This window comes from Ananas comosus, unplaced genomic scaffold, assembly GCF_001540865.1.
Source record: "Ananas comosus cultivar F153 unplaced genomic scaffold, ASM154086v1, whole genome shotgun sequence".
Taxonomy (NCBI): Eukaryota; Viridiplantae; Streptophyta; class Magnoliopsida; order Poales; family Bromeliaceae; genus Ananas; species Ananas comosus.
This window is the reverse complement of record NW_017891630.1, coordinates 1-15135: the sequence shown is the minus strand read 5'-3', so window position 1 is coordinate 15135 and position 15135 is coordinate 1. Positions and strand designations below refer to the sequence as shown.

At 31.1% G+C, this 15135-nt stretch overlaps 1 protein-coding gene across 1 annotated transcript; it reads left to right on the top strand.

Moving 5' to 3' along the window:
• Nucleotides 1–6022: 6022 nt before the first annotated feature.
• Nucleotides 6023–11156, top strand: LOC109705036. The gene is made up of 4 exons (XM_020225799.1): nucleotides 6023–6967; nucleotides 9807–10015; nucleotides 10327–10369; nucleotides 10466–11156. Exons 2-4 carry the CDS (start codon nucleotides 9819–9821, stop codon nucleotides 10760–10762), a joined length of 537 nt encoding a protein of 178 aa, XP_020081388.1. The 5' UTR covers nucleotides 6023–6967; nucleotides 9807–9818; the 3' UTR covers nucleotides 10763–11156.
• The last annotated feature ends 3979 nt before the right edge of the window (nucleotides 11157–15135 follow it).

Sequence of the window (15135 nt, the reverse complement as noted above, 5' to 3'; positions counted from 1 at the left end):
AAAAAAAATATTCAAAATTTTTATTTATAGAATTAAATTTAAACAGAGAATCATTCGTTGTTTTATAAAACGATAAATTATTCACCTTTTTTACCTAACTTATATATTTTTTATATCCGAACTTTAAAAAATATAAAAATAAAAAATATAAAAATGGTAAACGATTTACAGCACCGTATAAAATTAATTTTATAATTTTGCAAAAAATACCATTTTTGCAATTGTAATTTTTTAATTTTTTAGTTTATTACTTAAAAAATATATATTTTTTATTTTTAAATTTATTATTAAAAAATTAGATTTTTTTGACTCGACACTCTCGTCCCACAAGAATTCGACACGTGTCGTCTTCACTCCTTTATCATCCGTCGCTTTCTTTCGCCCTCAAAAGCCCAACATCATAATTACTCCACCTTTATTCGAATTTATTTATTTATTTATTATTACTATTTATTTAATTTATGGCTAATTTACACCTTCATCCCCAAACTATCAGGCGTGTGACACTGTGATCCTCGAATTTAACAAAATATATTATCTATACATTTCTATATGAAATAATTGCTTTGGTAAACTCTCGGAAATATTAGCTATTTGTTATTGGGCTAAAAATAGGTCTAATTTTTTGTTTCGTGACAATCGACTCATAAAACTACTAAGTTGAGTGAGACCGCAGTCCATAAAAGACTTAACGATAAGAGGTTCAATAATAGACCTAACGTTCAGATAGGTTGAGTCAGATCGAAATTCGTGAGTGCTGTGGTTGAGTCCTTAAGTATGATGAGTGTGTTCTTTCTATCAGCATATATTTTTGGGATAGTTGATTCGTAAAAAATTCCAGACTTCCATATTTGCTCGCGTTCGAAGTTCTTTTTAATATATACTCGTAAAGTTAGATTATGTTGGTAAATTATTATAATAGTTGGTATTTCTGTTAAATTATTATTTTACCAATTCAAATATATTCTTTATTACCATCCAATTTCTTATTTGATCTTAAAATGCAAAATAATTTTCTTATCTCCAACGGTTTTTTTCCAATAACCAACTTCTTTATAGTTACATGTAAGTAATCACAACATCACAAATTTATGTTACATATAAATCACTAACAGAACTAACTTCATATGTATATTTAGAAGAACTTGGAATGTTAAATTTTTTTTTTTTTCATACAGATAATCACATATGGCTCTCTGCAAAGATATCAATAGCAAATATGTCCCTACAAAACTTAAATTATTAAATTTATTCCCTCAAAAGTTCTTTCGTTTGCAAATATATTATTTTTTTACCAAAATTTAGATAATCATGAGTTAAAAAATAACAACAATTAGTTAAGGGGTAAAATGACCTTTTTATCTCTTATGTCTTTTTATTTTTTATCCACAGCGACGACGAGACCTATAACCACATGCAATGACATCGAACTTGAGTTCTCGGTCATGACAAAAATGAGGTGCGCCACACGTGCCACTGTAAAAAAGAGGAGAGAGAAAAAAATATAACTTTATGTAAACATAAATTTGTAAGGAAAAAAAAATTATTTTATGGATCCACTGTTAAAAAATTAACGATGAACCAAACAATAAGTACATATATGAACGAATCAGAACTTTTAGAAAAATATATGTATAAACAAAACTTTTTTTGAAGGAATAATTTTAATAACTTAAGTTTGTAGGGATATATTTGCTATTCCATATCTCTGTAAGGACTTGTGCGAAATTAATCCTTTTCTATCAACCTTGTAATGGGGAAAATAAAGAATTTAGATATTCTTTTTAAAGGGGATAATTACTTGTTAAGAAAATATATTAGTATGTTAGGGGCAAAGAATATTTTAACTAAATTTTAAATTTGATAAAAATTTAAGGTAAAAAATTTAATTCGATATAACTTAGCAGGTAAATTATTTTTGAATAACGAAAAAATATATTTAAGTTATATATGAAACAAAAAGGAAAAGTAGAGGTATATAATATATTTCAGAAAGCTTTTAAAATATTTAAATTTAAATTTTTTTAAAAATTAAATGGTGTAAAATTTAAAATTTAAAAAATTGAAATTGAAAAAGAGGGCAAAGGGCAAAATGGTAAATAGAAGGAAAAAAAAAAAAAGAGAACAAAACATCACGTGCTCATGTGATAGGAATGATGATGATAGTACACGAACCACGAGAGCGTTGCACGGCACGGATCTCAACGCATTAGCGCGTTGGGTGTATGAGTAGTGTTATTTTTTTAAAAAAAAAACTCTCCGGGAATAATTGTAAATAAGCCCCTCTAAAATGGGACTATTAATATTTCATCTTTACCTTTCAGTGTTGGTATGCAAATTTCAATTTCCTTTAATTTTTACTTGAATAAATATTAACATATTACAGATGTAAATTAATATAACATTATAATTATTATTTTAGTATCAATTATAATATTATTATATCACTTTATACTAGTATTTTCCATGGATAAAAGGGATTGGATCTAAAAAATACAAAAGTATTAGATTTTTATGCAAAAAGGCTAATGTGTAGTTTAGTCTCACCTTTTATTATTATTATTATTATTATTATTATTATTATGGGCAATTATTTATATATTTTTGAAAGGGTCCATTGCAAACTACAGATGCCTCGCGAAATACTAAGTGACTTACATATATATTTCTGTAAAGTTTAACTTTTATAAGTATAGCTCTATAAAAGTTCTAATGTTTTCAAATTATGTTCCAAACATTAGAATCCGTTAAACAAAGTTAGTTATTCATAATTCATCAGATAAATAGCTTTATCGCGAATTAATTGTTGACACTTTTAGTTATCTCTCTTAAAATTAATTAGTGTAACTTTTAGAGGGACATATTTATAATAGTAAAATTAAAAATATAAACAGTTTTCTAATGATTCTCTAGCAGTAACAAACTAGAGGGACATATTTGAAAATATTAGGACAGAGCTAAAAAATATATTATTTTTTTTATTTTTTCAAATATAATATTTTATCATTAAAATTTTTCTTATTTGTTCTTAAGTTAAGGACAAAATCGATATTTTAATTTTTTTGGATAAACTTCAAATGTCACTCCTATAGTTTTATACTTCTCACTTTAGTACCCTGTAATTTAAATTGTATCAATTTAGTATCCTGTGATTTTATTTTTTTTTCTTTTGTCAGCTATTCGTTAACATTTCGTTAAATTATATAGAAAAATTTTCAGATACCCCACTTAGATTTATCGAATATTTACTTTAGTATTTTTTAGTTTTAATTTTATTACTAATTCAAAGAAAAAAAATTAGTGGAGGAAATAATAAAAAATAAAATCATGGAGTGCTAAATTGATACACTTTGCTTCGTTTGGGATTGCGGGAGATTGCGTTACGTGCGGTGAAAAACGACGATGGAAAAATACTATGTTTGTTTCCGTATGTAATATTGTATTCCGCATATTGCGGTTAGTCGGTTACGATATATTTTCTGCGGTCCCATCAGAGAACGTAGAAGTATATCTCTATATACTTTTTCTTAACTCCATTCTATCTAATAGTGTTAGATAAACCTCAATATCAAACTAAGTCTTAAACTATAGGGTACTAAAATAAAAAAAAAATCTGAAAAAATTTTAAAATTTGAAAATTGAAATTAAAATTTTGAAATTTTAATTTTCCTATATACCTATAGGGAAAATTTTGAAAATTGAAATTAAAATATCCCTATATACTTTTTTTCTTTTTTAAAATTTTGATAGAATTTTTAACCCGCAATATCTTTACAGATACAAGGTATATATATTTGAAAAAAAAAAAAAAAGATAGGGATGGAGTAGATATTTTAAAAATTTTCAAGGACATATTACATATTATCCCTATTATTATTATTATATTATTATTATTATTATTATTATTATGAGAAATGATTTAACAGTGGCCGAGTTCGAATTTCCCTCCAATTCTCCCACCTACAAAAAACCCGCCAAATTAATCAACAAAAATTATTTTGTTTTATTTAAAAATTCAAATTAAAAAAACACTAAAATAAGATAAAAACAGCTGTGGAACACGATGTACGAGGCGCGCCAGCAAGAAATAATTGCCTGGACCGGGTCCATCGTAGACCGGCACCTTTTAACACAGTTAAAAAAATGGAGCATGAGAGTGCTTGGCCGGCATTCTGAAAAATAGTTTTTTTTTTTATTTTAGAAGAGTGTTTAGTAAAATTTTTTTGGTTCAAAATTTGATTTTAATTTTTAAAATTAATTTTTTGATTTTAAGGGTTCAAAGTTAGAAGTAGATAAAATTTGTTTCTTGAAATTTGATTCGGATTTTGGACTTAAAATTTAAACTTAAAGTTACATTTAGATTCAAATTTTGAAATTAAAAATTCTAATTTTTAATTTTTAAATTTTTATTTTTCGATTTAAAGTTTAAAATTCAAATTTTAGTTTTTTAAATTTCAAAAAAACTTTAAAATTTCCAAATTTCTAAATTTTCAAATTTAAATTTTAAATTGAGTTTGAAATTTAAAATTTAAAATTTAAATATTAAATTTTGGATAGAAATTTAGATATTTAATTTAACATTTTAAATTTTAATTTCTAAACATGAAATTTAAACTTTAAAATTTAAATATCAAATTTTAATTTTTGATTCATATTTTTAATACAAAATTTTAAAATTTCAAAGTCAAATTCAAAATTTTGAATTTAAATTTAAAAATAAAATTGAGCGAAAAAAATTATTGTTAAAAATTTTTTGCCAAATAGTTTTATAAAATTATTTTTGAAAGCCTACATAAAAAAAAAATCCTGTCAATATCTGTTTTTTCTTATTCTCACTCTCTTATTCAAAAACCTACGTTTTGCCCCTTAAAAATAATATTCTCTTTGGCCCCCGTCGTCAGTGTTCTATTAAGATTCTGTTTACATCCTTTTTTTATACCCAAAATATCTCTGAAATCCTCATCATCCTCCTCCTTCCTCACTTATATCCTCGTCGCGCAGCCTCGCCCTACTCCGCCGCCTCGTCCTCGCCCTCGCCCTCACCTGCCTCTCCGCCTATACCCATCAGGATCTCCTCCCTACAGTTGTCGAAATAGATGGGCGGTGAGAGTGCTGGAGGAGCAGGGAAGCAGGTGGAGGAAACAGAACCGGAGCTAAGGTCTAAAAAGACACAGGCGACGGTACGGAATAAGCAGGATTGGAGAGGAAACGAAGAAGATAAATGCAATTTTGTCATTTTATCGCACCGTACCCTTGTGAATATTTTTCATTTTTTAAGGAGGTAAAGTATAGATTTTTAAATAATCGGAAAGAAAGTAAAAAAAGTGGGTATTAACAGAGAGTTTAGTCTTTTTAAAACATTGCTTTTCTACTAACTCAAATGAAATAAATTTACAGCATTGATAATAACGGACTCAAATCAAACAAATTAAAATGTTAGGTATTGAAATTAAAATTTTGAAAATTTAAATACTGGACTCAAAATGATTTATAGTTCATTTGTATATTTTAAAAACTAAAGTAAACTTCAAATTAGTTATCTCTCATTTAATTTATTTTTTTTGTCATTCTGTAATTCAAAAATTATACTTTATTCTGCAGCAGTTTTATTTTTTATTTCACTGAAAAATTTTATATCAAATAAGGTGACAAAATAATAATTTTTTAAAATTATAAAATAGTAATAAAAAAATATGTAATTTTTTGAACCATGCGACGAACAAAAATAAAAAATGAGTTTAAATTAGAGGACCGATTTGATGTTTACCAATAACTTACCTGTTCCTTAGATTTTTATGAATCATGTGGCTGACGTGGTGCACCGGGTCCACTGCTGCGATGGTCCGTCGCATCCCCCACCGAATTAACCGTTGGGGTCACAAAAGTCCGAATAGGAAAAGGACAAAGCTTTTTGATTAAGTCTCTAATTAATCAGCATAAATCGGGGATTAATCGAGGCACTAATCATCGTATTAATCCTAGTCCTAATCCTGATAATCCGCGTTAAATCCCCGCGACGAGGTAGAGAGAGAGTGAGAGAGGCGACCTCGACGCTCATTGCGGGGGAAGAGAGAGAGAGAGAGAGAGAGAGAGGGAGAAGGAGAAGGAATAGGAGAGCCATTTCCGACACGGAGAGGAGGAGAGCTCCCCTCTCTCTCTCTCTTCACGCGTCTCCGCAGCGCGAGCTTCGATCTGTATATATGGCGATCTAGGGCGTGTTCCCGGGTTCGATCGGTGCATTTGGGGCGTTTTGGGGTTCGATCTCGAGAAGGAGTGGGAGATCCGGTGCGAATCGAGTATTTGGCGTAGTGGAACTCTGTTTCTCTTCGATTCCTGCTTAGATCTGTGAATATGGTAGTCTAGGGCTTGTTTTTGGTTCGATCGGTGGTAGATCTCTTTCTTCTTCGCAATTCTAGTTTAGATCTGTGTATATGGAAATCTAGGGCTCGTCTTTGGCTCGATTGGTGCGATTTTGGGCAAATCTAGTGTAGATCTCTCTACTTTCCAAATTCTTGTTTGGATCTGTAAATATAGAGGTCTAGGGCTTTGTTTTTGGGTTGATCGGTGCTATCAGGGCGTTTTGGTTATCGATCTAGAGATCTAGGGGGAGATCCAGTCCGAATCGAGTACTTCCTTGTAGAACTCTCTCTGTATCTGGTTTTAGTTTAGATCTGTAAATATACTGGTCCAGGGCTTGGTTTTGCGTCGATTGGGACAACGATCTCGGGGAGGAGTGGTAGATCTGGCGATTCGGAGCGATTTGGTGTCGATCTCGGGTTCTAGTGGGCTATTTGGTGCGAATCAAGCATTGGCGTTGTAGATCTCTCCCTCTCTTTCCAATTGTAGTTTAGATCTGTAAATATGAAAACCTAGGGCTTGTTTCCGGTTCCATTTGGTGCTTTGCCGTTGAAGATCTGGCGATTCGGAGAATCTTCAGGGCCGATCTCGAGTTCTCGTGTGAGATCAGGTGACAATACTCTTCCTGTTTTTACGAATTTTTTTTGTTTATATGTATCTGCATTTGATGCGTCTCTCTAATATTTATATGCGTTTTAAAAGGCTTTAAAATCGTCTGGTTTCCTTTATGAGTTCGATTTTTCTGTTTAGGATTTCCACAAGGTAGTTTGTTTTGTTCATTGTTAGATTTTTTTTTGTACATGAAGATCTGATCTTTTGGCTTCTATGGTTTGGTTTTGGGATTTTATTTTTATTTTTGGTGAAAGTTGGTATCTTTTTGGCTAAATGTTAGAAAATTGGGCTTCGAGCACATTTTTTTTCCTTTTCATTTTTGCCTCCTTTTATGATAATATATGTTTTTTTTTTTTTTTTGGTGTGCTTATTACCTGATCTCTCTTTTCGAGTAGTTTGATATATCAAATAGTGTTATGAAGAATTCTTAAATCATTAGTTAATGCACTTGGCTCCGAATCTGATTACATTATGTTCCTATGTTTATGATTATAGCTGCTGCTCATGAAGAATCTGTAGAAAATTGATTTTTTTTTTCCCTTCCTGTCTTTTCTTTTCTTGCAGATTATTATATGATTTTAACAGTTTTTAGTCAGTTGGATTGATTGCTTGAATCTATGCATAGTCCATGAACTTTCCGATCCCTGAATTTTTTGCTTAGAGTGTAGATGGTTCCACGGAAAAGCAGCTGATTTTTTTTTTTTTTTTTCTGTCTGAAAATAAATTTTCTAGCATTTGTTTTGGCGTACAATAATTTTCCACAAAAAAAATTATTTTACGGATTTGAGCGAAAAAACGGCTTTTCTTTTCGGCCACGATGGTCCACATTGGACAGCTCGAGTGAAAAATTATTATACATATTTTATATTTTTGTTTAACAAATATTATATGTTTTTTTTTTATATATTGTTATATGCATACTACTACATATATTATATTATATGCTTTTTAATTTATTTATATTATGTAATTTTGATATATTTAATTTATAAAATAAAAGTTATAATAATAATAACATATATAGCTTAATAATTAATATAAATAAATAATATAATATATAATAAAAAAATGATTTGAAAATTAATTTTCCTTTCCTACTTACCAAACACTACAAGCCATAAATTTTTTTTTTCCACGGAAAACTTTTTTGCACCGAAATTTTTTTTCCCAATTTTACATAGAACAAAACATCCCCTTAGTGTAGTTTGTAATCTTAGCCTAATTTCTACATTGTCATCACTGGACATGTCTGAAATATCTAACTTCTCTTAGGGCCTATGCATAGTATGCGATGATTCTCTTGTCAAATGGTGTATATTTTTTTTCCATCCTTGTTTAGCTCAAAACAAAATTTTCTACAAAGGGAATGCATAGATTTGTTTATTCGGTGAGCTGAATAGATTTGGTGAATTAGCTAACACTGTTGGATCATGGAGCCTTGATTGAATGCTCCTCCTCGCCCATCAGTGAGACGATTCGGCTTGCCGAATTGGCAAGAATAGCATGATTCTTCTATGAAACATGACCATAATCATAAATTTTCTTTGTTTGGAGAGCATTTAGCCTAGTGGATATCATGGGCTTTGACAAGAAAAAAAAAACTCTTTAAAGGCCTTTCAAAATTTAGTTAAGATTAACGACATATCTGTTTAACTGACTCCCTCATAAATGTCTATTAATGGCTTACCATTATGTGTAACTTTTCCACACGATTTAAATTGCTCTGTAGAGTGTAGTAACTTAATAACTGCCTATTGAAGAGTTTTATGGATATTGTAACTTTTCCAGGGAAGTAACACAGTATAAATAAGTGCATTTACACCTTTTAGTTCCTTTTAGTAACTTGTTTTTCTGCATATGCTTTTATTTATTCATTTTCAAATCAATGAGACAGGAGTTTCCTTCACATCTTATCTTTTCTTGGGCTTGGTTGCCTATCGATAGTTCTATACATATTGTAACCCTTTTTTAGAAGTAGGGTGTTATAAGTTAGTGCACCTACACCATTTATTCGTTTCTCTTCCTTTTCTGTTAGATTCTCTAATTGCCATTTGTGAGACAGAATTTTGTTCACATCTCATCTTTTCCTGGCCTCGGATCTTCATATATTGGCTATTTGAGAAATTTGGGTTTGAGTCATTTCTTCTCGGTGTTTCTTTTTTAATTTATCTTTGAGATAGTGCTATGTAAACATATTGTCTCTCTTTAGATTCAATTGCACTATATTACTATACGGCTCTTATGCTTGCTGCATGTGGAGTATTACAATTTCCTTTTTTCTTTCAAAAGTTGTTTTGAATCTTTTGATGTTGTTGGATATTAATCAGAAAACCTTCTGGTGCTGAGACATTGATTAATCGTCACATTATTTGCTATGTACAGAAATGAAAGGTCAAGTGTGCTGAAATATGTATTTAATGAACACTCTCGTCGATGTAAAAATTGAATGCATGCTGTTGACCTGATTACTGCAGAATCTGTGTTGTGCTTGTAAGATTATTATAGCATTGTTAGAGCTATGGCTTCAGAAATTGTTCATGTCGGTCAAATGTCTCAGAGCAACACCCGTGACAAATGATCTGGTACCATTAACTAACATGGTAGCAGCTAGCCTCATGTTCCATTTATTAAGGATTTACCATCTTATTCCGAATTTGTATCTTAAGTTGGCAATATTGGGTTGCCACTTTCTTTAGTCGTGCATTTGGGTTGTCATGATCCAATATCTATTTGTTACTTTCTGCTAAGTTTCTCGTCTTTTGCGTTTTCTTCGTCTTGTTACTGCCTATTTTCTAGTGTTCTTAGAACTAATGCAACATCGATATTTGCTGTTCCAGGAGACAATTAAGATGGAGCACTGCCCGGTGATGCGAAATACCATCAGTCAATTAAGTTTGGAATGCATGACCGACAGAAAATCCCGATTTTGGCAATTCGACGCTCAGACAATGCCTAGGGTGGAAGTTATTTGCCCGAAACCTCGGCGGGCCTCCTGTGTCCCGTTCTTCATGGAAAGTCTGAGCAGAGTCAGCCCCATGCCGAATAGGTTAGTTATTTCTGGGTGAGAAGGCATCCTTTAAACAACACTTGATGAAAAACTCCCGCATGTGCTTGTGTGCTCACGATGCTTGTGCCCTCTAGATGATTTATTTCAGTATTCTTTTACCGCCGAGAAAGGCTTCCCTCCATGCCATGTTCTGCTTGGTAATTAAAAGCAGTTAACAAAAAGAGACATTGGCGCTTGTGATTACACCGCACACATATTCACAAAGCTTTTAATTTATGCAAATTAGAAGCAACTTTTTATGCTTGCTGATTTTCGTGGGCATCTCATTTCACTGTCCTGCCTATGTACAGGGGCGACTGCACTCCGGACGACCTCGACATTATCCTGAGCAAGGTACTCTTTGTATTCTTTCTCTCCGCTCTTCCACTTTTTGCTTTTTGCATTTCACCCCTAATTCTTTTTTTGTTCTCTTAATTTCATGTTTCACAGGATGACTCTGATAGCGATCTCGATCCAAGCAGCCCTACGGACTTCTTCTCTGGGTCGCCCCCGGTACGCAGCACCAACCCACTAATCCACGATGCACAGTTCCTCAAACAATCCCAATTTACAAAAATAGCTTCCCCTTTAGGAAACTCACTGGGTAAAAAGCCTGCGGGTAAAGCCGAAATCGGCTCCCCGTCGTGTGGGGCTGCTTCTTCCTTCGGAGGTAACCCTAAAGTAAGAATCGAAGGTTTTTCTTGCGGGAACTCCGAGCCCCACTGCGTGGTCCCCGCTCTTGCTTGAGCCCCTTTTTGAAACCCTAACTCATCAAACTCATCGTCGTTTACTATATAAGAAACTTTTTTTTGTTCAACTTTCCTAGCAAATGGATTATGGAATCGGCTTTCTAAACCTTCACCTAATGATTAATCCTAAGCGCAAATTGAAGAGGGTTTCTCGGTGTACATATAAGAGGTATCCATGTATTTACTACTACTACTACATATAAGAGGTATCCATGTATCTACTACTACTGCTACTTACTACTACTACTACCGCCACCTTTTGAGTCTCTGATAGTTAAAGAGTATTATATCATGAGACGTAGTTGGAGTGTTGAAAGAAGCTGTTGTAAATAGAACTCCTTTTTGTATGATAGTTACCAATCTTATAATATGATGATGCATTTTGTTGTGAACTTGCCAAGTAAGAATCAAAAACAGTTTATGTTTGTTCCATATTTGAAAGCTTTCCCATGGTTTCGGAGTTGAATGATGTTGGCGCCCTGTAAAGTGTTGTTTGAACAAAACTGTTTCATGCTTAATACTTATTAGCGCCTTTTTTTTTTTTTTTTTTTTTTTTTTTTTTTTTTTTTTTTTTTTTTTTTTTTTTTTTTTTTTTTTTTTTAATACTTTCATGCTGTAGCTTCTCACTAGTATACCAGGAGCTTGATAAAATTAAATGTCTTACCTAGATATCTTGTTGTAGAGCAGAGGCTCTATTATCTATTTTTATTTGTCAATATTTGATTTTTATTTCTCCCTTTAAACTCCTTGAAAGTCGGTTTAAATGAGATAGACAAACTTCTAAAAGTTTTGAGGTAATTCCGTATTTTGATTTCATATGGTTTTATGGTAGTTGCCTAACATTCTATGTGTAAATCATCAGTATTTGTAGAAGTTGGTTGTTAAGATAAAATTATAAATGCAGCATAGTTGTACCTGTTGCAGATGATAGATTAGAAGTTATAATTTTTAGTATTTTGTTTTGCTTTTTGTAGTTGTAGCTGCTGCACTTTACTTTTTTCTTCTTTGGTAGCATGGAGATGCTCTTACTTTCTTGCAAATCAGATAAATCTTTTTCTGGAGCCTTTGTTTATTTATCCTTAATAACTATTTAAAATTTTTAAATTTATCTAAAAATTATCAAAATATCTTTTTATAAACTCTAATTCTTATTAGTAAATCCATGGGGTTTGCAAATATTTGATAGGATTTTTGGAAATCAGTAAGTGTGTTGTATTTGGATTTCCATTTAAATCACAAGCAGTGTACTATGTACGGGTGAGCATTATTCAGTTAAGGGTCTGTTTGGTTTTTTGTAAAATGGCTCCGAAAAAAAAATTTCAGTGGGAAAGTACAATTCTGCGTTTGTTTGTCCGTAAAAAAAATTATTTGAGAGGAAAACAGAGGTTTTTGTTAGGAGAACTTGTTTTCGCGGCGTTGGGAGGGGCGGGGTTCACAGGGGCGCGGTCCACGAGACGCATCCCACCTCGTGGACCGCGAGAGAGAGGTCCACCGCAACCACCTCGTGGACCGCGAGAGAGAGGTCATCGGTTGCGGGGGACCTCTCTCCCCATCTTTTTTTAAGATATATATAATATATAATATATATATATTTAAAAAATAATATTTTAGTTGTAAATATATTTATTATATAATATTGTATATGTAGTAATTTATTTTATAGTATTAAATATATACTATTATATATTATATTATATATTTAATTAGTGCATAATATATTTTAAATATATTTTATTTATAAATATAAACTATAATACTAATATATAAAATATAATAATAATTATATATTAATAATATAAAATATGTAAATAAAAAAATATATAATAATATTTATTTATATATATTTTTTTTTCAACCAAACAATCGTCTCAAAAATTATTATTTTTTTTTACAAATCAAACATAAATGACGTAAAATATTTTTTTCACCGAAAATTTTTTTTCTACGAAAATTTTTTTTTCTACAGTTTTGCGGGGAACCAAACACACCATAAATTAAAAAACCAAGCGAATCGAACCGATCCAATTCTCTCGGAATTTTTGGACCACTACACCTAAGAAATTTTTTAGATATAAAAATAGATATTTAAAATTTTTATTTGTAAAAATAAGATTCTGAAGTGATGAATGATTCATTACGTAGATCTAGTTTTATAAGTAAAGTTTTATAAGTAAATTTTGGAAAAGATTATTTTTGAAGTTATAGTATTTTTTAAGGTTATTAATAAAAAAAATTCAATTTTTTCTCTCTCCGTTTTTGAACCAGACTCGAATTTTTGGTTCTAGTTCGGTTTTTAATGGTTTTGAATTTGGTAAAATTGAAAAAAAAAGAAAGAAATTCAATATCCAAATATTGACCCAGTATTTATGGCTCTTTTTAAGATGCTAAAAATATCTGATCCACCACATCTATAGTTTTTGGGCTTGGAAATAGAGGATTTGAATGGTACCTCCCGTGATGTCGCTACATGCCTCAAAAGTCTTTTTTTTTTTTTTTTTTTTTTTTTTTTTTCTTTTTTTTGGGGGGGGGGGGGTAAATTATAATAGTTCTCCGAGTACTTTAGATCTTTAAAAAAGTCTGTGTTTGAATTTACTATTTTGTGTTGAAAATTATATTAACTTTTATTCAGTACTGTGTATCTGTTCAGGCAAATTAAATAAATTAAAAAAAATCGAATAGTTGAATCCAAATGAACTATGACTCAGGTATAAGTTCCTACTTTTTGGGTTAATTGTATGTAGATATAGTGAATTCTAAATATATTTCTATAAATTTCAACTTTTATATATTGTTTCTGTTAGTTTCAAATATATTTATACCGTTAGAATTCGTTAAAAATTTTTAATTAATTATAAATTAAATATTTAATTTTAATTAGTTAATGAGGTAAATTGATCTTTTTATCTTTCTTCAATTAATAATTGGAGGGGCATATTTGTGATGGCAAAAAAGTCTTTTCACTTGTAAAATAAACAGTATTTTAATGGTCATAAATTAGAGGGATATATTTGAAAATATTAAGATTTTGTATATGAAAGTTAAATTTTGTAGGAAGATATTTATAATTTATTATATTTATAGGATATAAAGTTAATTTTTTTATTATTATTTTATAATAATAATTTAGCTTAAAAATGTGTTTCGCGAAGCCGCTAGAACCGCCTCACCAGTATCTTCCAGTTGCTTCGTCACCTAATTCTAACAATAAACTCCACACCTTTATTATTATTATTAATATTAATATTAATTAAGACACTAATCTCCGTCACGTGCCCCTCCTTCCAGCAACTTCCTCCTCCCCCACGCGTCACGTGACCCCCCGCCACGTGTCACACCTCACCCCACCTTTCGCCACGTGTCCCCCGCACGAATATTAAAGCACCCCTGTGTTGCATTAGTGTATATATATATCTCTATAAAATAAATATATGCGTGTGTCTATATATAATTGATGTAAATCCATTTGAACTGTGGCTCAAGCAAAGCAAAGCAAAGCAGAGCACAAATTTGGTCTCAAGGAATTTCTCCCGAGTCCAAGTCCAAGCTCTTGTGCTCAGATCAGATCAGGTTCTCCTCCGATCCGATCCCAAACGCAGCAGCGCAAAACATGGTTAGCTTCTCCAAACCGCAGGCCATGGCCGTGGCTTCCAAAGCTGTGGTAATTACTTCAATCTCCTCTTTAATTTCCCACCCTCCCTCCCTCTCTCTCTCTCTCTCTCTCTCTCCATCAATCTCTTCAAGCGCTTCTTAATTTCCCAAGCTGAAATTTTCACCAGAGAATTGCGCTTTGGTTCTCAAATTTTAATTTGCCATAGTTTTTGTTTTAATTTTTTTTTTTTAAATTATTGTAATGATTTAGCTGACCGAATATTGACGCACATGTGAATGTGATAGCCTAATAATTTGTTGCTTTTTTTAGTGATTACAGCACTGTTAACTAGTTAAATTGAAGGGTTAATTTCATACGGTTTTCTATAAACATAGTTAATGATAAATATATTCCTACGAAATTCAACTTTCATCAATTCTATTGTTCCAGCAAAAGTCACGATGTTTTTAAATACGTACCTCTTTTTTTTTTTTTTTTTTTTTGAGAGATGCGTAGCAATGCTACCCACTTCGTTTATTTTATTTAGAAATAAATTTAGCTAGTAATGTGAATCAATTAGCATTCGAATTTGGGACCTCGGGTACTAACCACCAAGCCCTATGTCACTTGCTCTAGGGACGGTTGGTGTATCTATGATTTGTTACCGTTAGAGAACTATTAGAGAAGTATTGTTTATATTTTCAATTTTACCATCATAAATATATTCCTCTAAAAGGCATAACAGTATAATATAAAGGGATAAAGATGTAAAAAATTAATTA

What these genes read in the sequence shown, in the direction of transcription:
- LOC109705036 (XM_020225799.1), top strand. Translation starts at nt 9,819, where the DNA reads ATGGAGCACTGCCCGGTGATGCGAAATACCATCAGTCAATTAAGTTTG. An exon ending in GTCAGCCCCATGCCGAATAG is followed by an intron (nt 10,016 to 10,326) that starts GTTAGTTATTTC and finishes GCCTATGTACAG; the next exon opens with GGGCGACTGCACTCCGGACG. An exon ending in TCGACATTATCCTGAGCAAG is followed by an intron (nt 10,370 to 10,465) that starts GTACTCTTTGTA and finishes CATGTTTCACAG; the next exon opens with GATGACTCTGATAGCGATCT.